General features: G+C 61.6%; 1 protein-coding gene across 2 annotated transcripts in view; it reads left to right on the top strand.

The window, feature by feature from the left end:
- Nucleotides 1-22,352, top strand: part of LRP1 (LDL receptor related protein 1) — an 81,555-nt gene extending 59,203 nt beyond the window's left edge. For both annotated transcript variants that reach the window (XM_060111749.1, XM_060111748.1), the window contains 47 exons: nucleotides 1,053-1,257; nucleotides 1,623-1,815; nucleotides 2,410-2,535; nucleotides 2,743-2,871; nucleotides 3,143-3,262; nucleotides 3,480-3,593; nucleotides 3,889-4,038; nucleotides 4,116-4,238; nucleotides 4,564-4,680; nucleotides 4,843-4,971; nucleotides 5,209-5,331; nucleotides 5,411-5,551; nucleotides 5,649-5,839; nucleotides 6,721-6,904; nucleotides 7,060-7,145; nucleotides 7,319-7,438; nucleotides 7,866-8,053; nucleotides 8,190-8,395; nucleotides 8,943-9,131; nucleotides 9,725-9,873; nucleotides 10,291-10,384; nucleotides 10,498-10,614; nucleotides 10,845-10,964; nucleotides 11,330-11,452; nucleotides 11,609-11,734; nucleotides 12,123-12,239; nucleotides 12,936-13,042; nucleotides 13,146-13,278; nucleotides 13,908-14,027; nucleotides 14,190-14,312; nucleotides 14,651-14,791; nucleotides 14,874-15,008; nucleotides 15,087-15,206; nucleotides 16,218-16,486; nucleotides 16,960-17,138; nucleotides 17,634-17,740; nucleotides 17,987-18,103; nucleotides 18,568-18,744; nucleotides 18,889-19,029; nucleotides 19,150-19,323; nucleotides 19,569-19,730; nucleotides 20,140-20,314; nucleotides 20,462-20,563; nucleotides 20,717-20,781; nucleotides 20,885-20,975; nucleotides 21,075-21,219; nucleotides 21,385-22,352. In XM_060111749.1, coding sequence (XP_059967732.1) covers nucleotides 1,053-1,257; nucleotides 1,623-1,815; nucleotides 2,410-2,535; nucleotides 2,743-2,871; nucleotides 3,143-3,262; nucleotides 3,480-3,593; nucleotides 3,889-4,038; nucleotides 4,116-4,238; nucleotides 4,564-4,680; nucleotides 4,843-4,971; nucleotides 5,209-5,331; nucleotides 5,411-5,551; nucleotides 5,649-5,839; nucleotides 6,721-6,904; nucleotides 7,060-7,145; nucleotides 7,319-7,438; nucleotides 7,866-8,053; nucleotides 8,190-8,395; nucleotides 8,943-9,131; nucleotides 9,725-9,873; nucleotides 10,291-10,384; nucleotides 10,498-10,614; nucleotides 10,845-10,964; nucleotides 11,330-11,452; nucleotides 11,609-11,734; nucleotides 12,123-12,239; nucleotides 12,936-13,042; nucleotides 13,146-13,278; nucleotides 13,908-14,027; nucleotides 14,190-14,312; nucleotides 14,651-14,791; nucleotides 14,874-15,008; nucleotides 15,087-15,206; nucleotides 16,218-16,486; nucleotides 16,960-17,138; nucleotides 17,634-17,740; nucleotides 17,987-18,103; nucleotides 18,568-18,744; nucleotides 18,889-19,029; nucleotides 19,150-19,323; nucleotides 19,569-19,730; nucleotides 20,140-20,314; nucleotides 20,462-20,563; nucleotides 20,717-20,781; nucleotides 20,885-20,975; nucleotides 21,075-21,219; nucleotides 21,385-21,525 — 6,604 coding nt within the window. In that variant the 3' untranslated portion in view covers nucleotides 21,526-22,352. The remainder of the gene's footprint in view (nucleotides 1-1,052; nucleotides 1,258-1,622; nucleotides 1,816-2,409; nucleotides 2,536-2,742; nucleotides 2,872-3,142; nucleotides 3,263-3,479; nucleotides 3,594-3,888; nucleotides 4,039-4,115; nucleotides 4,239-4,563; nucleotides 4,681-4,842; nucleotides 4,972-5,208; nucleotides 5,332-5,410; nucleotides 5,552-5,648; nucleotides 5,840-6,720; nucleotides 6,905-7,059; nucleotides 7,146-7,318; nucleotides 7,439-7,865; nucleotides 8,054-8,189; nucleotides 8,396-8,942; nucleotides 9,132-9,724; nucleotides 9,874-10,290; nucleotides 10,385-10,497; nucleotides 10,615-10,844; nucleotides 10,965-11,329; nucleotides 11,453-11,608; nucleotides 11,735-12,122; nucleotides 12,240-12,935; nucleotides 13,043-13,145; nucleotides 13,279-13,907; nucleotides 14,028-14,189; nucleotides 14,313-14,650; nucleotides 14,792-14,873; nucleotides 15,009-15,086; nucleotides 15,207-16,217; nucleotides 16,487-16,959; nucleotides 17,139-17,633; nucleotides 17,741-17,986; nucleotides 18,104-18,567; nucleotides 18,745-18,888; nucleotides 19,030-19,149; nucleotides 19,324-19,568; nucleotides 19,731-20,139; nucleotides 20,315-20,461; nucleotides 20,564-20,716; nucleotides 20,782-20,884; nucleotides 20,976-21,074; nucleotides 21,220-21,384) is intronic.
- The last annotated feature ends 834 nt before the right edge of the window (nucleotides 22,353-23,186 follow it).

The raw sequence follows: 23,186 nt of genomic DNA, 5'->3' as shown, positions 1-23,186 counted from the left end.
GGGTTGGGAGGCAGAGGGCAGGTCCTGTGAGGGAACTGAAAAGCAGATCTGGCTTTGGTGTAGCTCAATGCTTCTCAAGGTCCAGGGTGCCTGAGGGTGGCCTGGGGAGTGCTGGAAAGTCTGGTTCCCTGGACTCACCCTACCCTAACTGCACATGAATCTCCAGGACAAAGACCCAGGAATCGCCATCCAATGCAGGTGGTCTGAGGACCACACTGTCACACCAGTGTAGTGCTTGACCAGCCCGGAGGTCTTCCACACCCGTCTCTGGGGCCTCACCCCCACCCCGACCCGAGAAGCACGGCATGGCTGGCCGTTCCCACCACCTCCTTCACTGAAAGGAAGCCGAGGCTCAGAGGGGCCAAAAGGGCTGTTTAGGTCAGAGCTAGTAAGGGGCAAAGCTGAGGCTCAGATCCCAAATATGCAAAGGCCTTAAATTATGGAGAAGGCGATTCTTGGGAACATGATGGTAGAATCCATGCATCCCCAGGACCTAGGACACACTAGACACTCAACGGTTTCCTGGATGCCAGGAGAAGAGAGAAATGAAGGAAAAAATAATAGAAAATCCTCACATAGAGCACACAGCTGTCGTTTAATCCTCAAACCACTCTATGGGGCAGGTAGTAGTAGTATTCCCATTTCATAGAGTGGGACACTGAGGCACACAGGGGTTAAGTAACTTGCTAAGGTTCCTAGCTGGTCAGTGCTGGAGCCAGGATTGGAACCCCAGAGGCTGACTCACTTGGCTATGCTGTCTCAGTAAACGCAGGTGGCCATTTCACAGACACTGAAAAGCACTTGTGCACATGCACACACACACACACACACACACCCCACACACATGCAAGCTGTCTGTGTGGCAGCCCTTCCCAGGCACTGGGGCTGTGTTGGCCTTGGTGGCTCTGAGGTTGCCTGTGGTGCAACCTCAGGTGTCTAGTTGACACTCTGGCCGACCCCTGGGTCTGGCTGTCTGCACGCCTGGGCCTGGGCCCTCCATGGCGGACTCCCTGGCTTTGAGTCCTGATCTCCGTGGCCCTCTCTTCCCCCAGCCTGATGTTCTGGACCAATTGGAACGAGCAGCACCCCAGTATCATGCGGGCAGCCCTGTCAGGAGCCAATGTCCTGACCCTCATCGAGAAGGACATCCGCACCCCCAATGGCCTGGCCATCGACCACCGGGCCGAGAAGCTCTACTTCTCCGACGCCACCCTAGACAAGATCGAGCGGTGCGAGTATGACGGCTCCCATCGCTATGTGAGTGTCCGGGGCAGGCGGGACGGGCGGCACGAGGGGGCTGACGTTGGGGTACTGCCGGTCAGCCAGGGAGGAGATTGCCCAGGCACAGAGCAGGAGAAAGGGAGGCCACCTGACATGGTGGGAAGAGCCAGGGGGACAGTGGGGAGTCCCAGTCAGACCCTGACCTTGCCACTTAGCCATCCTCAGCCTTCCAGGCTTGGTTTCCTCAGCAGTTAAATGAGGAAGGTGATCACAGGTCTCTGCAAATCCTGCCCCTCTGTGACTGTGTCTAAGGAGCCGGGCCCCTGGTCCCTGGAGCCAGCTGCAGGGCTGGAGGTAGGGGTGAGAGTGACACCTTTGACGGGCAGATGCTGTCTCCCCAGGTGATCCTGAAGTCAGAGCCCGTCCACCCCTTCGGGTTGGCTGTGTATGGGGAGCACATCTTCTGGACCGACTGGGTGCGGCGGGCCGTGCAGCGGGCCAACAAGTACGTGGGCAGTGACATGAAGCTGCTGCGCGTGGACATCCCCCAGCAGCCCATGGGCATCATCGCCGTGGCCAATGATACCAACAGCTGTGAGTGGGGCCGCTGCCACCAGCCTGCTCTCCTGCCCACTGTGCCAGCATGTACACACACACACACGCACACACGCACACACACAACTGGTCTGATTCACATCTTTGGACACCCCCAGCACACACTCTAGCCATTCCTCCCACTCAGAACCACACCTACCCGCCAGAACCTGATCTCACACCCATCCCAGGTGCTGCCTACTCCACCCCCTGTGTGCACGTGCTCAGACACAGTCCCACACTGGCTTGACGACCATAGGTCCCACACACAGATCTGCAGCTGTCCCGGCCTCTCACACACTCCTCACATGTGCCCTGGGGTGCCCACCACTACACACATGACCTTAGGCTTGGCTCTCCCCAGAGTACAGCTCAGAGCCCCAATCACCCCACCTAAGAGCACACATGTCCTCAACCTCAGGCTCACCCAAACGCTCCCACCCGGCCTTCCCACGGCAGCCCCCGCCCCAGCCGTGAGCCACTGTGTCACAGGCGGTGCCAAGAAGCTCAGCGAAGCTGTTGGGGGTGGGGGGGCGTTCTGCGTGTGCACAGCAGAGGACTCGCTTAGCCCACTGTCCTCCATCCCTGCCTCAGGTGAACTCTCCCCTTGTCGCATCAACAACGGGGGCTGCCAGGACCTGTGTCTGCTCACTCACCAAGGCCATGTCAACTGCTCCTGCCGAGGGGGCCGCATCCTCCAGGACGACCTCAGCTGCCAGGGTGAGAAGGGGAGGAGGGAGGAGGCACTGACGGGGGCCGCTGGGCGTAGATGGGGACCGTCTCCTCCCAGACTCTCCCAACAGCCCAGCCCCGCAAAGCCTTTTGTCAAGGTGCGACAGGATGGCCTCAGTTCCTGGGGGGAGAGGTGTACGGGCACTCAGAGCCCCGAGGCCCTGCCTCAGGAAGCTCCTCCACCTTCCTCCCCAGCGGTGAATTCCTCGTGCCGAGCTCAAGATGAATTCGAGTGTGCCAATGGCGAGTGCATCAACTTCAGCCTGACGTGCGACGGCGTCTCCCACTGCAAGGACAAGTCTGACGAGAAGCCGTCCTACTGCAGTAAGGAGGCTCCTCCAGCCCCACAGCCCCTGCCCGCACCCCCAGGCCCCCACCTCCTGAGTCACCAGCCTCAGCCCGCAGCAGGGCGGGGCATGGGAGTGAGAGGAGCAAAAGCCGCCCCCCGCAACCCCGACCCGAGAAGGAGGCGAGCCTCATGCCGGGCCCGTAGCAAAGCCTCAAGTTTGTCAAGGGAGCAAATGCAGGACGTCTCATCAGAGGCAGCCCCTCCCCTGTAGCTGCTGCTGACTGTGGCCTGCTCCCCGTTCTGCAGACACACGCCGCTGCAAGAAGACTTTCCGCCAGTGCAACAATGGGCGCTGTGTGTCCAACATGCTGTGGTGCAATGGAGCCGATGACTGTGGGGACGGTTCTGATGAGATTCCCTGCAACAGTGAGTGGGACCCGTGCTGGGCCTCGGACCGCCCCCAACCCTGTCCCCCCCACCCCTCACCCTTGCTCATCTTTGGTCCCCAGGCCCCAAGGAGTCTGGTTCAGGGCACTATATGATGGGGCTGGACAGGCACTTTGGGCCAGGAGCTCTGGCCTGGGCCTGCCTGGCCCCCCCAGGGAGGACCCCGCCTGATGGCACCGGGTGGGTGCTGTTCTAGAGACGGCCTGCGGTGCGGGCGAATTCCGCTGCCGGGACGGCACGTGCATTGGGAACTCCAGTCGCTGCAACCAGTTTGTGGACTGTGAGGATGCCTCGGACGAGATGAACTGCAGTGAGTGATGCCCCTTTCCTGGGTGCCTCCTCGGGTGCCCTGCCCTCCTGCCCGGGCTCCTCTGCCTTCCCTCTGGCCCACGTGGCAGCCTCAGTCTGCCCCAGGCCTGGGCTCCCTGAGACTCAGGGAGGGGGCAGGGAGTGGAAAGTGTGGGCAGAGCACACTCCCCAGCCCCCACCCCCCGAACAACATGGTTCAACTTTCTAAAACGCTTGAAGGCTCCGTATGGGCCAGCAGCTCTAAGGGAGGGTGTTTGGAGGGAACCTGGTGTCACCCTCATCCTCGCCTTCGCCAGGCGCCACCGACTGCAGCAGCTACTTCCGCCTGGGGGTGAAGGGCGTGCGCTTCCAGCCCTGTGAGCGGACCTCCCTCTGCTACGCGCCCAGCTGGGTGTGCGATGGCGCGAACGACTGCGGGGACTACAGCGACGAGCGCGACTGCCCAGGTCCGGCCAGTGGGCAGGTGTGCGGTGGGCAGCGGACCCCCGAGGTGGTTGTGCCTTCATGCCTTCCTCGCCCCCAGGTGTGAAGCGCCCCAGATGCCCCCTGAACTACTTCGCCTGCCCCAGTGGGCGCTGCATCCCCATGAGTTGGACGTGTGACAAGGAGGACGACTGTGAACACGGCGAGGATGAGACCCACTGCAGTGAGTGACCGCAAGCACCCACTCACCTGAGCTAGGCACCCAGAGGACCTGTGGGGTTGGGGCTTCGCCTTAGCCGCTGAGACCCTGTCCAGGCCCCACCTCTTGGTTCCCTCGCAGGAAATGCCCTCCTTTGAGAAGGGCACCCAGGGCTTCACCCCATGCCCCCAACCCAGACCCTCAGCCCCTGAGTGTCTCTCCAGCCCCTGCTGAGCCCCCCACAGAGGGTGCCGTGGGTGTCTCTCCCATCCGTCCTCTGGCACCTACCTGCCCAGCTGAGTGACCTGCCATCCCTTCCCCATCTAACTGTGGCTTCCGACTGCCCCAGACAAATTCTGCTCAGAGGCCCAGTTTGAGTGCCAGAACCATCGCTGCATCTCCAAGCAGTGGCTGTGTGATGGCAGCGATGACTGTGGGGACGGCTCGGACGAGGCCGCTCACTGTGGTGAGAGGGGCCTGGGGTCTGGCTGGGGAGGTGGCCCCGGGAAGGGCAGAGCCCCCCACGCACCCCACCGGGGACAGCACAGCAGTGGGGACGTCACCCCAGCTGCCTGGCCCTGCTCCTGCTGCTCTTGCATCTCTCAGTGGCTCCCTGTTCCCTCCACAGAAGGCAAGACATGCGGCCCCAGCTCCTTCTCCTGCCCGGGCACCCACGTGTGTGTCCCCGAGCGCTGGCTCTGTGACGGTGACAAGGACTGTGCTGACGGCGCTGATGAGAGCGTCACAGCCGGCTGCTGTGAGTGGTGGGGCTGTGGTCTCACTTTGCAGGAGGGGAGACCGAGGTCCAGGGGAGGAAGTGTTTCCGCAGGGGTCACTCAGGCGGTCAGTGGCAGAGCCCTGTCTACAGCCCAGGTGTCCAGACGCCCCGTCCAGCGCTCTGCCCATTCTACCACTCAGCCACAGGAAGGTCGGGGGTGACAGTCAGCAGCCGGTCGGGCGGGGGCTGAGGGGCCGTACCCGCCTTTGTCCGCAGTGTACAACAGCACCTGTGAGGACCGCGAGTTCACGTGTCAGAACCGCCAGTGCATCCCCAAGCACTTCATGTGTGACCACGACCGGGACTGCGCCGACGGCTCTGACGAGTCCCCCGAGTGTGGTGAGCCCGGGGCCGCAGTGGGAGGGGGCCCCGCCCTCCACGCACAGGCCACCAGCCTCACCTGCCCTTCCCACCGCAGAGTACCCGACCTGCGGCCCCCACGAGTTCCGCTGCGCCAACGGGCGCTGCCTGAGCTCCCGGCAGTGGGAATGCGATGGTGAAAATGACTGCCACGACCAGAGTGACGAGGCCCCCAAGAACCCGCACTGCACCAGCCCAGGTGGGCCCCACGCGTGGCTCCCCTCGCACTCTCAGCCCCTGGCCCCATCCCCGAGACTGCCCAGGACCCGGCTGACCCGCCACCTCCGTCCCCCCAGAGCACAAGTGCAACGCCTCCTCACAGTTCCTGTGTAGCAGCGGGCGCTGCGTGGCCGAGGCGCTTCTTTGCAACGGTCAGGACGACTGCGGCGATGGCTCAGATGAGCGCGGCTGCCACGTCAATGAGTGTCTCAGCCGCAAGCTCAGCGGCTGCAGCCAGGACTGCGAGGACCTCAAGATCGGCTTCAAGGTGTGCTGTGCCCCGGGTGGGAGCCTCCACGCTCCCGAGCCTGGCTGGGACTCCTTTCTCCATTCCTCATTCATTCATTCATTTATTCATTTCTTCATTCATCCAACAAGGGCTGCTAACTCAGCACCTATTCTGCCAGGCAGTATTCTAGGCACTGGGGACCCAGCATGGAGCACAACAGAAATCTCTGCTTAGTTGGTTCTGCATCTGTTTGGAAGGTAGAGCCAGCAGGCTTTGCTGGCAGATGAGGTCAGGGGCACGAGAGAAGGAGGGAAATGCAGATGTCAAGCAGGCACCAGATGCACAGGTCTGCAGTTCAAGGGAGAGGCCAGACCGGAGAGAGAGTCTGGGAGCTATCACCATAGAGACGGCATTTAAGTCATGAGTCTGGATGAGATCCCGAAGGGGGCGAGTGTAGATGAAAAAGAGGGCGGTCCGAGGCCTGAGCCCTGTGCTCAGCCACACTGAGGGCAGTGAGGTGAGGGGGGAGCAGCAGAGGAGCCTGAGCAGGGGAAGCCTTGGGGGCGGGAGAGCAGCCAAGCGAAGAAAGTGCTGGAGGAAGAGGTGATGGGCTCTGTCAGATGAGGCTCGCGGGTCACGTAAGAGGAGGCCTGAGCCTCGACCTCGGGATGCAGAGTCGTGGCAGTCACTGGGGACTCACGCCAGTGGTTTGGGTGGGGGTGAGAGCCAGACAGCTGGCGTGGGCCAGCTCAGTGCCTGTGTGCTGCCTGCTTCCCTCGGTGAGGCTGGGCTTCCCCGTCACAGCCAGCCACCCAGGGTGGTGGGGGCTTCTGACCCTCGGTCTCGAGGTGAGAGGCCTGCAGTCCCTGGGGCGGCCCAGACCCCTGCCCGTGCCCACCCCAGGCTCCCTGCGCCCGCAGTGCCGCTGCCGCCCTGGCTTCCGCCTGAAGGACGACGGCCGGACGTGCGCTGACGTGGACGAGTGCAGCACCACCTTCCCCTGCAGCCAGCGCTGCATCAACACCCACGGCAGCTACAAGTGTCTGTGTGTGGAGGGCTATGCCCCCCGCGGCGGCGACCCCCATCGCTGCAAAGCTGTGACTGGTGAGACGGGGGCATAGAGGGTGTGCCGTTGGCCCTGGCAGGCAGCCAGGGGCTGTGGCGGGCGGGCTGGAACAGCAGGGCTGAAGGCAGGCTGGGGACCGGGGGTGCTAGAATGCGCCCCAGCCAGCAGCTGAGCCGGCCTCCTCTGCCTCCAGACGAGGAGCCGTTTCTGATCTTCGCCAACCGGTACTACCTGCGCAAGCTCAACCTGGATGGGTCCAACTACACGCTGCTTAAGCAGGTGCCAGACCCGCCCTCCTCACCCCACTGCCTCCCCAGACCCACAGCTATGTCCCTCACCCAGTACAGCCCCTCGTTCTCCGCACTCGGACCCATGGCCATCCCCCCACTGACTTCTCCCGCCGTCCACGTCCTGACTCTTCGGTCTCCTCTCTGCTCACCCCCCAAACCAAGGGCCTAAACAACGCTGTCGCCTTGGACTTTGACTACCGAGAGCAGATGATTTACTGGACAGACGTGACAACCCAGGGTAGCATGATCCGAAGGATGCACCTTAACGGGAGCAATGTACAGGTGAGGCCGGGGGCAGAGAGTCAGCCCGTGTCCCTGCCCAGAGGGCCCTCTCCGTTTCAAGGCCATCTCCCCTTCTTCTCACCCACCCCACGGAATTATTCCTTTTCCCCGCTCCACACTGAGTCACCACAGGACTCTGCTTGTCCTCACTCCTCTCTCCCCTAAGCCCAGCGAGCGAGGTCTAGGAGATTCCTGTCTGTTTCCCTAATTAGCAGTAAGTTCCCCTTCTGTCTGACCTCCCTTAAACCTGTGCTCCCAGGCATTGTGGGGTTTGGGTTGTGGTCTCTCTCATCCAGAGACCCCTTTCCTCGAGCCTGGGCTGACACCATGCCCGGGGCTGGGCCTTTTCCATCCGCTGTGCTCCTAGAGCGGCTGAGAGTCCTGCCCCAACTCACCCAGGGCCCTTCCTCCCTGCCCCTGCCCGCAGGTGCTGCACAGGACGGGCCTCAGCAACCCCGACGGGCTGGCTGTGGATTGGGTCGGCGGCAACCTATACTGGTGTGACAAAGGCCGGGACACCATCGAAGTGTCCAAGCTCAACGGGGCCTATCGCACGGTGTTGGTCAGCTCTGGCCTCCGTGAACCCAGGGCTCTGGTGGTGGACGTGCAGAATGGGTACGTGGGCGAGGACGGTTGGGGGGACCTCTGAAAGCAGCTGGTACACTCGGGCGTCCAGACCCAGCCTCCCTGCAGGCTCCTGGTGGGACCAGTTGCTGGATCTCTCAGGGCTCACCGCTCACCCACCTGACAGGTACCTGTACTGGACAGACTGGGGGGACCACTCACTGATCGGCCGGATCGGCATGGATGGGTCTGGCCGCAGTGTCATCGTGGACACCAAGATCACGTGGCCCAACGGCCTGACACTGGACTACGTCACTGAGCGCATCTACTGGGCCGACGCCCGTGAGGACTACATTGAGTTTGCCAGCCTGGATGGCTCCAACCGTCACGTCGGTCAGTGGGCCAGTGAGGCCGCCCAGGCACAGCAGACCCAGTGGGGATGGGGGTTCTGAAGCTACAGGGGATCAGGCCTTTGGGGCAAGAGTAGGCTTAAAAGCCAGAAGGCATGGTCTGAGGACACCACCCACCCGGGGTCTGGGGGTTCAGAGCACCCCAGGGTATGCCCCCTGGATCCGCCCAGGCATGAGGCCACCACCAGCTCCCTCGGGAAGGAGAGGGAGAGGCACCTTCCCATGCACAGTTTCAGATGACAGGCCCCGAGGAAGGTGGGAGCAGAAGGGCTGGGGCTGGCGTACCCAGGACGCCCCCACTCCCTCCCAGGGAACCGTAGAGTGTATTTGGGCAGGAACCTGCTGTCAGACAGGCCAGGAGTTGCATTTCAGCTCTGCCACTTGCCAGCTGTGCGGCCAGGGGCTGGAGCTGGGCTAGTGCCCACCTCATAGGGTTGCTGTGGGGTTAAGGGCCCAGTAGGGAAGGCGCCCAGTACTACTCGGTGCTGACCGGCCACCCGACCTGTCCCCCGGCCCCCTGCCACCCTCAGTGCTGAGCCAGGACATACCGCACATCTTCGCCCTGACCCTGTTCGAGGACTACGTCTACTGGACCGACTGGGAGACAAAGTCCATCAACAGAGCCCACAAGACCACGGGCACCAACAAGACGCTCCTCATCAGCACACTGCACCGGCCCATGGACCTGCATGTCTTCCATGCCCTGCGCCAGCCTGACGGTAAGCGGCCGAGGACCGAGAGCCGACCCCCGATGAGCCAGGCACGAGGGGCCCCTGAGGTGGGGTGGGCCCCTGCTGTCTCAGCAGGGATTCCAGCCCACCCCTTCCCCAGCACTGACCCAGCAGTGCCTGCAGACACCAGGCGATTCGGAGGCCTGTAGGCAGGCTATGTTCTAGCTCTCAGGAGCTACAGCCCAGCTTGGGTCCAGCCCTAGAATCTTGTAGCAGCGAGGCCCTGAGGCCGTCCAGTAGAGCAGGTTTGGGTGGAGACCACCAAGGCCAGACCCCGAAGGTAGGCAGGCCAGAGCTGAGGGGGAGAGCACAGGGGAGGCCGCGTGCGGGGCTTGGGTCCAGCCTGATCCTGGGACCTCAGCAGAGTCCTCTCCTATCTCTGGCTTCAGCTCTCCTGAAAGAGCAGGGTCTGGACCCATCCCACCTCTGCCCAGGATAGATGGGCCAGGCAGCCTTTGAAAGACCAGAAAACGTGTTACCAGTGAGCACTGCCCTCGCCCCGCCAGAGGCCGGCGGCCCAGGGAGCAGTGGTCCATAAACTGGGCCAGTCTGCCACCCTCTAACCACGTTTCCTCCGGCAGTGCCCAACCATCCCTGCAAGGTCAACAATGGCGGCTGCAGCAACCTGTGCCTGCTGTCCCCCGGGGGCGGCCACAAGTGTGCCTGTCCCACCAACTTCTACCTGGGTGGCGATGGGCGCAACTGTGTGTCCAACTGCACGGCCAGCCAGGTGAGGTTCTTCCCCAGACCCCGCTCCCCATGCCTCGATCCCCGATCTCCCACACCACTACCTGCACTCCTCCTGGGACCCCAGCACCCGCCCTACTGTCCTCACACATCTGGTTTTCCCACGCTAACACCCCCGCATTTCTTGCCTACCTCTTGTCTCCCCACAGCAATACTTTTACACCCGTCACCTCACACAAACACCCCACCCCCTAACCCTGACTCCCCGCCCAAACCTCCACACAGATGCCCCCTCGCCTGGCCTTCCTGTGCTCACCACACCCCAACCTCCCATCCAGCTCAACCTCCCCCCAAGATACCTGACCCCCCTGCTTCTTTGAGACATCCCGGCCCCTCGAAAGAAAACCTCCTGAGTTCCCCAGACCCCCACCAACCCCTCTCGCCCCCACCTGCCCTCCAGTTTGTGTGCAAGAACGACAAGTGCATCCCCTTCTGGTGGAAGTGTGACACGGAGGATGACTGCGGGGACCACTCGGACGAGCCCCCGGACTGTCGTGAGTGCCCGGGCGGGGTGGCAAGAGGGTCCTGCGTCAGGGCCGCCCGACTCCCGAGGCCCCTAGTGGCCCACCCCCCGGCCCTGCTGACGCTGAGCCTCCCCTCCCGGCAGCCGAGTTCAAGTGCCGCCCAGGACAGTTCCAGTGCTCGACAGGCATCTGCACGAACCCTGCCTTCATCTGTGACGGGGACAACGACTGCCAGGACAACAGTGATGAGGCCAACTGCGGTAAAGGGCTGCCCTCCTGCCCTGCCTTGTCCTCCCCGGGATTTGGAGGTTTGGTTTGGTAACTGCGCTCCCAGGGCAAGGAGGCTCAGCCCACAGCGGCCACCTCTCCAGGCTGGACTTCTGATGCTCCAGCCCTGGGGCTGCGCTCTCCCCCCGAGGGAGTGGGACCCCCGCCCTTCCCGAGTCCTGCATCCACCGTTAGTTACCCTCCCCTCCTGCCACCCCCACAGACATCCACGTCTGCTTGCCCAGTCAGTTCAAGTGCACCAACACCAACCGCTGTATTCCGGGCATCTTCCGCTGCAATGGGCAGGACAACTGCGGAGACGGGGAGGACGAGAGGGACTGTCGTGAGTGCCCCGGGCGGTGGCGGGGGGTGTGTGTGTGGAAAACGGGCACGGAAACACAATTCACATTGAAATCCAGCCCCCACTTCTTCTAGGGGTCGTGCTGCTCTCAAGTAATGTTACTAGATGAGCAACATAAATTATATGGGGTGTGACTTGGTTTGCTCGTAAAATCATCACGCACATCGTAGAGATGTACAGATCCAGAAGACAAAATCACCAAAATTGAAGATACTTTTCCTTCCTCCCAAGAAATTGCTGGCAGGACCAGGACAAGGCCAGGGCTTGGAAGAGGGAGAAGATGGGGATCTTGAACTGTGCGGGGGAGGTGGAATGGGCAGGTCCTCATTCTCTCCCCAACCCCGCAGCCGAGGTGACCTGTGCCCCCAACCAGTTCCAGTGCTCCATCACCAAGCGCTGCATCCCCCGAGTCTGGGTCTGTGACCGGGACAACGACTGTGTGGACGGCAGTGACGAGCCCGCCAACTGCAGTGAGTCTCCGGGAGCCCACCCCGCCTCCACAGTGTCTGCTGCTCCCACTACCCCCACGTGTGACCCCCCTCGGTGGCCGCTCCCACCCAGACCTCACCCTCACAGTGCATTCCTGAAAGGAGCCTCCCCCTCATCACTGGACCACCCCCTTGCAGCCCAGATGACCTGCGGAGTGGATGAATTCCGCTGCAAGGACTCGGGCCGCTGTATCCCGGCGCGCTGGAAGTGTGACGGAGAGGACGACTGCGGGGACGGCTCGGATGAGCCCAAAGAGGAGTGTGGTGAGCTCCCCCAGCCCTGCTCCAGGGAAAGGCACCTGACGGGCAGGGCTGGGGCTGCCTGCCGCCTGCGTCCCCGTACGGCCTGTGCCCACCACCTCCTGTCTAATTCCCGCCCCGACTCCTGCCAGCATCTCATCAGCACACACCTGCCCACCTATGGGATCTGTCGATCCCCTCCCCAAAGCAGCTCCCTCCACTCGCGTCCCTCCTGCCCCAGAAGGTCCCATAGACTCCACATCTCAGAACACGGCCTGGACTCCCACTGCTGACCTTGGTCAGGCTGGAATGCCCACTCTCCCGCTCCTGGCCATCTTGACCACACCTTCCGGGGCCCTGATGTCTGCCCCCGACTCTGTCCCTGACTGCCCCTCAATCTTGCCTCTTCTAGACGAGCGTACCTGTGAGCCCTACCAGTTCCGCTGCAAGAACAACCGCTGTGTGCCGGGCCGTTGGCAGTGCGATTACGACAACGACTGTGGCGACAACTCTGATGAGGAGAGCTGCAGTATGTCCCCTACCCCGTCCCACCCGGCCCAGCAGGTGTCCTCCCCCAGGAGACCTCCCCGCTCAGTACCCCTGCCCCTACTGCCACCAGGCTGCACTAGAGCAGGTGGCTGCTTCCCAGGGCCGGGGGTCAGGAGCTCCCTCCCGCCTCACCCCACCCCACCCCACCCCGCTCCATGTTGTGCATTTGAGTTTGTGCCATTTCACCTCATCTCATGTTTCTCTCCATTTTCACACTGTCCTCTGGGGGTTGCAGAGGTAGGTGTCTCTGATGTGCCCGTGCTCCTACCACATCCCCTGATGCTGCCCCAGAGCCCACCTGTCCCCGTGCTGTGCCAGCCCATCATCCTTTACTGGCCTCTCCCTAAACCCTGGTGCTTGCCTTAGTGGTCTTGTCCCTCCCTTCCCCTCCCCACACACAGTCTGTCTTGAGGGCAGGGCCAGGGACCCGTGCCCTCTCTCATGTGTCTGCCCCAGAGGGGTAAGTGTGAGTGCCCTCTGGGCCCGACTGGTCCCATGAGGGCAGCCAGTTGGCTTGCCCGGGATTAGTTGAGCATCTTGGTCATTATGCCAGTCAACTGTGGCCTTCAGGGACACAGGGATGGGGGATATTGCTCTGCAAGGGCTGGAGATGCTCTCGAGGGCTGAGTCCCTATGCCCACCCTCCTGGGGCCTGTCTCTCCCCTGTCCTTCCCAGCCCCTCGGCCCTGCTCTGAGAGTGAGTTCTCCTGTGCCAATGGCCGATGCATCGCTGGGCGCTGGAAATGTGATGGGGATCATGACTGTGCAGATGGCTCAGACGAGGTGGGCAGGGAGACCAGAAGGAGGGAGGGATGGCCTTAGAAGAGTCAGGGCAGGCCTGCAGGGGTGCCCAGGTCTGACCAGGATGCTGCTCCTGTGCCCACAGAAAGACTGCACCCCCCGCTGTGACATGGACCAGTTCCAGTGCAAGAGTGGTCACTGCATCCCCCTGCGCTGGCGCTGTGATGCAGATGCTGACTGCATGGACGGCAGTGATGAGGAAGCCTGCAGCACTGGCGGTGAGCCCCTCCAGCTCGGCTCCCCAGCCCTCCCACCCTACCCCCACCCCGCAATAGCACTTAATCAGGAGCCAGTTGGGTTGAAATCCAGCAGAAAAACCTGTGGGCTGTGTCCACCCAGGCCCCATCCCACAAGTTCCAACACAGCAGTCAGCTGCCCTGAGAAGTAAAGTCCCTGCTCACTTTCCTTTCCTGGGGCAGTGGGCAGGCCGGGTGAGAGAAGGTTGGCGCTTGGAGCACTGAGGGCAGATGTCCTAGCTCTGCGCTGGGGGGCTAAGGACAGGGATTGGAACCTAGGTCTCCTGACTCCCAGCTGAGTGTACCTGCCATTGAACTACAGTAGCCCTGCCACACCGGAGCCCTGCCGCACCACCAGAGAAAGAGGGCTCTCTGGACCCCTCTGGACACTTCCCCCAAAATGCCTCTTCTCCCCTAAATACCAGAGGAGGCAGTTCTGCCCAGCTTACCCGGCTGGTAGAAAATTAGGAAACTCGGGTTCGATCTGGTGGTACCACCGCTTTCTGCGTGTTCCCTCTAGGTCTCTGCCCCTGGAGGGAGGGCAAGACCCGGCCGCCAGCAGCCTGGGGCTCAGGGCTCATTCTTTACTCTTTGCTCCCCCTGACGCCCAGTGCGGACCTGCCCCCTGGACGAGTTCCAGTGCAACAACACCCTCTGCAAGCCGCTAGCATGGAAGTGCGACGGCGAGGACGACTGCGGGGACAACTCAGACGAGAACCCTGAGGAGTGCGGTGAGGCTCCTGGGTGGGGACGCGGCTTCGGACGGGGCAGGGCTCCAAGGCGGGGGCGGGGCTTCTGTCGAGGCGGAGGCGGGGTTCTGACACACCCTGGTGGCCCTCGGCCCGCCCCCGCCCCCGAGGCTGATTCTGACTTGTCTCCTTTCGCTGCTGCAGCCAGGTTCGTGTGCCCTCCAAACCGGCCCTTCCGTTGCAAGAACGACCGCGTCTGCCTGTGGATCGGGCGCCAGTGCGACGGCACGGACAACTGCGGGGATGGGACTGATGAGGAGGACTGTGGTGAGCAGGGGGCCAGTAAGGGGGAGCCTGGGGAGCCTAGAGTGGGGGTGCTGCACAGGCAGTGGGGCTGGGCCAAGTGGGCTCATCATCTGTTGAGCCGATTCACCGGGAGAGGGGAGGATCCACTGCCGGGAGCCTGGGGGCCCTGTTTTGGAGGGAAAGAAGCCCCTGGGGAAGGTATTGAGGTGGAGACTGAGAATCTGGATGTTTAACCAGCTTCCCCTGAAGCTTGACAGCCAGGCTTGGGACCCCCTCTACCCGTGACTGACTGGGGGTTCCAGTGGGAAGAGGGGGCAGGGTGGTAAATACCCCGGACCTCAAGCCCCGCCCTCCCCCAGAGCCGCCCACAGCCCAGACCCCGCACTGCAAAGACAAGAAGGAGTTTCTGTGCCGGAACCAGCACTGCCTCTCCTCCTCCCTGCGCTGCAACATGTTCGATGACTGCGGGGACGGCTCTGACGAGGAGGGCTGCAGCATCGGTGAGACCCGGCGTGCTGGGGCAGGGTTTAGCCGGGAGGGGCTGAGAGCCGAAGCCCAGGCCTAGACTCTCTGTCTTTGCAGACCCCAAGCTGACCAGCTGCGCCGCCAACGCCAGCATCTGCGGGGATGAGGCACGCTGCGTGCGCACCGAGAAAGCCGCGTACTGTGCCTGCCGCTCTGGCTTCCACACGGTGCCAGGCCAGCCTGGATGCCAGGGTAGGAAGGTGGGGCCCAGCGGGGCGGGCAGAAGCCCCAGCCGCAAGACTTTCCATGACCCTCCTGTGTAACCCCCAGACATCAACGAATGCCTGCGCTTCGGCACCTGCTCACAGCTCTGCAACAACACCAAGGGCGGCCACCTGTGCAGCTGCGCGCGCAACTTCATGAAGACGCACAACACCTGCAAGGCGGAAGGTAGGAGCTGGGAGAGGATGGAGAGAGGGGGCGGGGCTTACAACGCCAGGATAAGAAACGGGACCTGGAATGCTGTGTTTTCCTCCAAGCACCCTTGCCCAAGCTTGGAATTCCAGACCCGCAGGACAGCTTTCTGCACTCCGTTCTGGCAGCTGCGCAGGGGCCAGAGGTCCTGGGGCTGAGGAAGTTTGGGGGGAGAGCACGCAGGTGCGCATCACCACACTTAACAGAGCCAAGTGTACCCCACCTGCATATTCCCATTATGCTTTTTTCAGGTTTATTGAGGTATAATTGACAAAATTGTAAGATATTTAATGTGTGCAAGGTGATGATTTGATGTACATACGCCTTGTGAAAGGATTCCCCCCCATCGAGTTAACAGTTATCAGTTCATGTATTTACTTTTTTGTTTGTTTGTTTTGGTGAGAACATGTAAGTTCTACACCCACATATGCTTTGATGCACACCTGCACCTTCCTCATGCCTGTATACAAACACACCCCACATCCATGTATGCACACCCAGACACACACACACACTGTGCACACACAACCCCACCACATGTGCCCAAGTGCACTCAGATGCCCATGCACACCTGCCTCCCTCCATGGCCATGCTCATACACCCCCACATGTGTGTGCACCCGCAAGCAGATATCAGTGGGGAGCAGGGACCGTGGTGATGCTAGCAGAGGCCATGAGGAGGCTGAAGTCCATGAGGCTGGAGGAGGAGGGACAGCAGGTCACACTAGATCACCTCAGGAGAGGAGGGGGGGGGAGGGGAGGGGGAGTTCCAAGGGCTGAGGCTGGAGTCCTCAAGCCTGGCTCTGGGACCGGATGACAGAGACTTCTGGCTGGGTCAGATGGTTTGATTAGGAGAAGAGACACTGTTAGTGTGAAAGGCGCTGGGCTGGGTGGGGAGCACGTTGCGGCGGCTCCTTCCAGCACCAGGCGCAACAGCCCCCAGCCCCACCTTTCACCCCCGCCAACATCTGGTCTCTTGTCCCTCCAGGCTCTGAGTATCAGGTCCTGTACATTGCTGATGACAATGAGATCCGAAGCCTGTTCCCCAGTCACCCCCATTCGGCTTATGAGCAGGCCTTCCAGGGTGATGAGAGTGTCCGCATCGATGCCATGGATGTCCATGTCAAGGCTGGCCGCGTCTACTGGACCAATTGGCACACGGGCACCATCTCCTACCGCAGCCTGCCACCTGCTGCGCCTCCCACCACATCCAATCGCCACCGGCGACAGATTGACCGGGGTGTCACCCACCTTAATGTGAGCACCCAGCCTGGGGTGGGACCTACATGGGGGCACGGGCTGGGTGGGAAGACTCCAAAAAGCAGACTGTTCAGAGCAGAGTTTGCAGAGGACAGCGGAAGGGGCAAAGGGTGAGACTGGCATGCAGGGCAGACTCTGGATTACGTCATGAGGCACGGACAGCAGGTAGACAGAGCAGCACCATCATCAGTAGGTGTTTTCTGCCGCATGGCAGCCCGAGGCTACAAGGCACAGGGGGCACCTGGCCAGCAGCATCAGAGCCACGTTCAGTTCCTGATCGTCACAGCCAGCCCACTAACTAACCTATTCCATCTTACTAACCTATTTCGTCTCTTTGGGCTTTACTCTGTTCCTCAATAAATCAGGGTCGTGATACCTAGCAGGGACAGGCTGGCCAGGTGTCGGGGGGCTGGACAATGGGCAGGAGGACAAAAGGTGGAAGCCTCTGAAACTATAACCCCCTCATCCAGATTTCAGGGCTCAAGATGCCAAGGGGCATCGCCATCGACTGGGTTGCCGGGAACGTGTATTGGACCGACTCGGGCCGAGATGTGATTGAAGTGGCACAGATGAAGGGCGAGAACCGCAAGACGCTCATCTCCGGCATGATTGACGAGCCCCACGCCATTGTGGTGGACCCGCTGAGGGGGTGGGCAGGGGTCCTGGGGGGAGGCATCTGGGCTGGGGCTAGGAAGCCCTGGGTTGGAGGTGGGTGCCCAGCATCCCCCGGCTTGTCCTTCCTCTCCCAGACCAGCCTGAGGTCAGAGTCCTCCGCAGGCCCCTGGGTCTTCCAGGCTGCGCCCAGCCCTGGCCCTCCCTGATGCTGCCTGGGGTCCTGCTGGCCTGCTCAGGTGGGGCCTGACCTCCACTTGGCTGGCTGTCATGGGCAGCCAGGTTCTGGGCTTCTCTGCTCCAGGGGGCAGCTCTGCCTACTTAGACGACTCTGGAGCAGCACAGTGTGGTTTTAGAGTAAAAGATCTTTAACCAGGTCAGGAAGTTGACTCCCCCCAGTTCTCTCTGGAGGAGGTGGACAAGAACACCCTCCTCTCTGTGTACCCAGCAGTCTCTGTGCCCTGTGCCCACCTTGAGTGGCCTCCTGTGGGAGCCCAGGTCCTAGCCACACTCACTCCTTCTCCCTCCCCAGCACCATGTACTGGTCAGACTGGGGGAACCACCCCAAGATTGAAACAGCAGCCATGGATGGGACCCTTCGGGAGACACTGGTACAGGACAACATCCAATGGCCCACAGGTCCGTGCAGGAGTGGGCAGGGGATGTGGGAGGGGTAGGCTCGCTGAGCCTGGGGCCACACAAAAGTTAGGGGAAGGGGCTTGGACTGGGATGGGACAGATGGGTTGTACAGGCTTTTCCCAGAAGAGGTGATTGGGAGTGATCATGGGAGCAGGGTGGAACTGTCCCAAACGTGGAGACAGTCCCGCTTGCTCCCACAGCCTGGGGCAGGGAGGCTGGGCCTCACGGTGCTCTCTGCTCCCCCAGGCCTGGCCGTGGATTACCACAATGAACGTCTGTACTGGGCGGATGCCAAGCTCTCAGTCATTGGCAGCATCCGGCTCAACGGCACTGACCCCATCGTGGCTGCTGACAGCAAACGAGGTCAGAGTCCACCAGCAGCCTCGGGCCCTTGTCCTCCCCTCTGAGCCCAAGGCCTCACCTAGCACCTACCATCCTCCTCAGCCTGGCCCTCAACAGTCTTGCAGTGCCTTTCAGGCCCCTCCCAACCAGACACCCCCTGCACCAGTCCTGCAGGCCTGAGGCTCACCCTGACCCTCTGGGCCACTTTTCCATTCATTCATTCTACCAATGAGTATATTGAGCTGCGTGGAGGCAATATGGGTAATAATAGGAACTTAGCCAATGTGAGAAGAGGGAGCAGAAGTTGATCCTGACCCCAGACGTCTAGGGCTGATGGGACCTTTTGCCAGTAGTGGCCACAGCAGGAGGAACAGGTTGAGGAGAGTTTGCTTTGGGATGTTTGAGTTAGAGGTACCTGGGAGCCTTGGGGCCCAGTGTCCTGGAGAGTGTGACCAGGGCCTGAGTCCCCTCTGACCCCTCCGCAGGCCTAAGTCACCCCTTCAGCATCGATGTCTTTGAGGATTACATCTATGGCGTCACCTACATCAATAATCGTGTCTTCAAGATCCATAAGTTTGGGCATAGCCCGTTGATCAACCTGACGGGGGGCCTGAGCCACGCCTCGGATGTGGTCCTGTACCACCAGCACAAGCAGCCTGAAGGTGAGTGGAGACAGAGAGCCCAGGCTGGGGCAGGGAAGGCCAGGGGGTGCTGAGTCTCCAGGCTGCAGCCTCAGGTCCTGGTGGGCAGGGGAGGTTCTGGGTCCACAGGGCTCAGCATCCTCCCACCCCTGCCCTCACCTGCAGTGACCAACCCCTGTGACCGCAAGAAGTGCGAGTGGCTTTGCCTGCTGAGCCCCAGTGGACCTGTCTGCACCTGTCCCAACGGGAAGCGACTGGACAATGGCACCTGTGTGGCTGTGCCCTCGCCAACGCCCCCGCCAGACGGTATGCTCACGCCCCTCCCCGGTCCCCCATCCCATGCTTCAGAGCCCTCCTCCCTACAGCACCTGAATTCCCCTCACCACCCCCCGGCTCTGCACACCCCCACCATGATCCTTCCTGCAGCTCCTCGGCCCGGAACCTGTAACCTGCAGTGCTTCAACGGTGGCAGCTGCTTCCTCAATGCACGGCGACAGCCCAAGTGCCGCTGCCAGCCCCGCTACACGGGCGACAAGTGTGAGCTGGACCAGTGCTGGGAGCACTGTCGCAACGGGGGCACCTGTGCTGCCTCCCCCTCCGGTACGGCCTTCAGTTCTCCTGCCGGGACTCCTCCCGGCCCCTGGGCTCCCAGCCCCTCCAGCAAGCCGCCTCCGCTCAGACAAGTCCCCAGCCCCTGCCCGGCCTTACTTCACCCCTGCCCCCAACCCCGTGTCGCTTTCCTCTGCCGTCTGCCCTCCGCCCAGGCCCTCCCAGCCCTGTTCCCCTGCAACAGGGCAGGGCGGCTCAGTGGGCCACAGCCCCGCTCACACATCCTCTCCCGCCAGGCATGCCCACGTGCCGGTGCCCCACAGGCTTCACGGGCCCCAAATGCACCCAGCAGGTGTGTGCGGGGTACTGTGCCAACAACAGCACCTGCACCGTCAACCAGGGCAACCAGCCCCAGTGCCGATGCCTGCCTGGCTTCCTGGGCGACCGCTGCCAGTACCGTGAGTGAGCCGTCCCTGGGCCCTGGGGCAGGGCATGATGGAGCTGGGGGTCTGAGAGCGTAGGTGGATGTCACAGGTGCGAGTTCTCTGGAGAGAGGCCGTTTGCGGCCCAGCCAGGCCCAAGTTGCCAGTGCTCCCCCGTGGAGGGGTCAGCACACTCCCCACCGAGGTAGTGAGCCCTCTGGCATCAGGATTATTCAAGCAAAAGCAGTGCCGTGTCAGGGTGCTCCGGGACATCTTTGTACCCTGGAGCCTGTGACGTGGGGCAGCCAGGGGCTCGGGAGGAGGCGGGAGTCACCCAAAAGGCCTGGGGGTCCCCTCAGGCGGGCAGCTGCCCCCCACAACCTCTGGGGGACCCTCCTGAGGGTGGCGTTCGAGGCACCTCCTCTCCCACCCCCCCAAAACACAGGGCAGTGCTCTGGCTACTGTGAGAACCTCGGCACGTGCCAGATGGCGGCTGACGGCTCCCGGCAGTGCCGCTGCACCGCCTACTTCGAGGGGCCCAGGTGTGAGGTGAACAAGTGTAGCCGCTGTCTCGACGGGGCCTGCGTGGTCAACAAGCAGAGCGGGGATGTCACCTGCAAGTGAGTGGGGCCCCGCCCTGCAGTCTGCCCGGCCAGACCCTGCCGTGTCCCACCCGCCGCCCACTCCTCCCAGCCCCGCCCTGCCCCTTCCCCAGCATCTCAGACACCCTCCATCAGCCCTGCCCATCCTCTCACTCCTTCCTGCAGCTGCTCCGATGGCCGGGTGGCCCCCAGCTGTCTGACCTGCGTTGGCCACTGCAGCAATGGTGGTTCCTGCACCATGAACAGCAAAATGATGCCTGAGTGCCAGTGAGTTGGGCCTGCGCCTCACTGGGGCCTAGATTATCCCTCCCTCCCCCAAGTCTGAGCCGGATCAGCAGAATCTTGCGGTCCCTCCCAGTTTCCCCGGCAGCCACGGTTGTGGATGTCATGCCCCCTCAGCTCTGCCCCTCCTGTCTGCAGGTGCCCACCCCACATGGCGGGACCCCGGTGTGAGGAGCACGTGGTCGGCCAACAGCAGCCTGGACGTAGGTGGCAGCGGCTGGGGAGGCAGGGCTGCCGGGACCTGGGACGGAGGACTTTGTGCCTCCTCGGCCTTTCAGACTGAGCTCCCCACCTCCTCCCCTCTAGATATGGCCTCCATCCTAATCCCTCTGCTCTTGCTGCTGCTGCTGCTTCTGGTAGCGGGAGTGGTGTTCTGGTACAAGCGGCGAGTCCGAGGGTGAGTTATGGGGAGTCCGGAAAATGGTGGCCATGATTTTACCACCCTATAGCCATATCCGCCTGGAATCCCTGCCCCCAACCTCCTTCCTCCTCTCAGGGCTAAGGGCTTCCAGCATCAGCGGATGACCAACGGGGCCATGAACGTGGAGATTGGCAACCCCACCTATAAGATGTACGAAGGCGGGGAGCCTGATGATGTAGGGGGCCTACTGGATGCCGACTTCGCCCTGGACCCTGACAAGGTGGACTGGGAGGACAGGGGAGGAGGCTTCCAGGACAGGGACAAAGGGCTGTGGGTGGGGTGACCAAGGGTATTGGGCTGGATGATGGAATGGAGGTGGGGATGGGGTACCCGGGCCACAGAGCCCAGCCCCTGAGCCCCACCTGACTGCTCTGTCGCCTTGCAGCCCACCAACTTCACCAACCCCGTGTACGCCACACTCTATATGGGTGGTCATGGCAGCCGCCACTCCCTGGCCAGCACGGATGAGAAGCGAGAACTCCTGGGCCGGGGCCCTGAGGACGAGATAGGGGACCCCTTGGCATAGGGTCCTGCACCATCGGACTTCTGCAGAGAGCCTCCTGCCCCCTGCCGGAGAAGTCCTTCAAGGAGCCCCCATCCTGCCCAGCCAACCCCTCCCCAGCCCTGCTGGGATGTATAAATGTAAAAATGAAGGAATTACTTTTTATATGTGAGTGAGCAAGCGAGCAAGCGAGCACAGTATTATCTCTTTCCATTCTCCTTCCTGCCTGCTCCTCAGCACCCCGCCCAATGCTGCCTTCCGGGAGGGGGCGCAGGAAGGGGGCCCCCACAACTTACAGGTATAAGGGGGCCCTGCCTCCCACCTTCCCACCAAAACTGCAGCCCCACTGGGAGAGCTGGTGGCGCTGCCTCCCCCTCCCTGTGCAAGACACGTCGTCAAGGCTCTCCCCTCTCATCCCCCCCGACCCCTCCCAGCTCCCTGAGGGCTGATTCCGGGATTCTGGGGCGGGTGAGTCCTTTGCTGCCCTTGTCTGGAAGATTTGGCTCTGGCTGAGGTAGGAAGGAAAGGATGGAGTTTTTTAGTTCTTCTTGGGGGAGGCCATCGCATGCCCCAGCCCCTACTCTAGGGGCACCTCTGAGATGGCCACACTCAGTATCCCTACCAGACAGGCCCTCCCCCTCTCCAGTGCCCCCACTGTGGCTCCCAGGGCTGGAGACTTTCTTTGGTAAACACTCCCCCAGGCTCCCCTCCCCTGGGGATGAGGAGGAAGTGGGGCACACCAAGGAAGGGCAAGCGGGCAGCCCCGTTTTGGGGATATGAACGTTTTAATAATTTTTGCTGAATTCCTTTACAACTAAATAACACAGATATTGTTATAAATAAAATTGTAAAAAAGAAAAAAAAAGCCGTTTGTGTCTACCTGAGAGTGAGACTCTGGGAGCTGGCCTGTGCTTTCATGCTCCAGCCACCAGAGGGAGCCATGCTCTGTGCTGGAGGGAGGCTTGAGCATCAGGTCTTCAGTGCCCTTCTGGAGCTCCATCCCCCTTCACTGGGCTGTGGCAGGGAAGTGGGTGGCACTGGACTTGACCAGAAAGACCTGCTTCTCCTGGCTGTGTGAACTTGAACCAGTGACGTCACCTCTCTGGATCATGTGTTCTGTCTGGCTCTAGGACACTAACTCCGAGATCTGTTTCTCTGTACTGTCACTTTTATGGGACAACACTGCCAGCCCTACCCCCACAGTGGGAAATCCCACAATAAGAAATGAACACACTGGGGTTGTGAACAGCTTTCTAATCCTTCAGGGTGGTCCCATACAGCTCTCTCTAAGTTTGCTCTTGAAGCACTGACATCTCACACTTCATGGAGAGTAATTAATCAGATGCCAAGAGTCAGAACCCTGGATTCAGGAGAAGGAGGGCCCCTGGAGCTAAAGCTGGGAAGACCAGTTTTCCAGGCCCCACGGTCCACCAACAGACACATCTCACATCCCAGGGGTTGACAGGAAAGGACTGCTACAACCAAAGGGGGTACCAGGTCTACTTCAGCCCCTGGCCAGAGAAGGGAACTTCTTGAAGAAGGTCACACCGCTTTACATGGTCCAAGATTGAGAAAGGGTTAGAGCCCCGCTCTCCCCACAGTAGCAAATATGCTCAGAGATGGCAGCTTTAAACGTCTGAAGGACCCTTGCCAAGCCCAAGGGGGGAGCACTGCCTTTCATTCCC

Source organism: Mesoplodon densirostris, chromosome 11, assembly GCF_025265405.1.
Source record: "Mesoplodon densirostris isolate mMesDen1 chromosome 11, mMesDen1 primary haplotype, whole genome shotgun sequence".
Classification (NCBI taxonomy): Eukaryota; Metazoa; Chordata; class Mammalia; order Artiodactyla; family Ziphiidae; genus Mesoplodon; species Mesoplodon densirostris.
The sequence above is the reverse complement of the archived record's forward strand: the minus strand, read 5'-3'. Positions and strand labels throughout refer to the sequence as shown.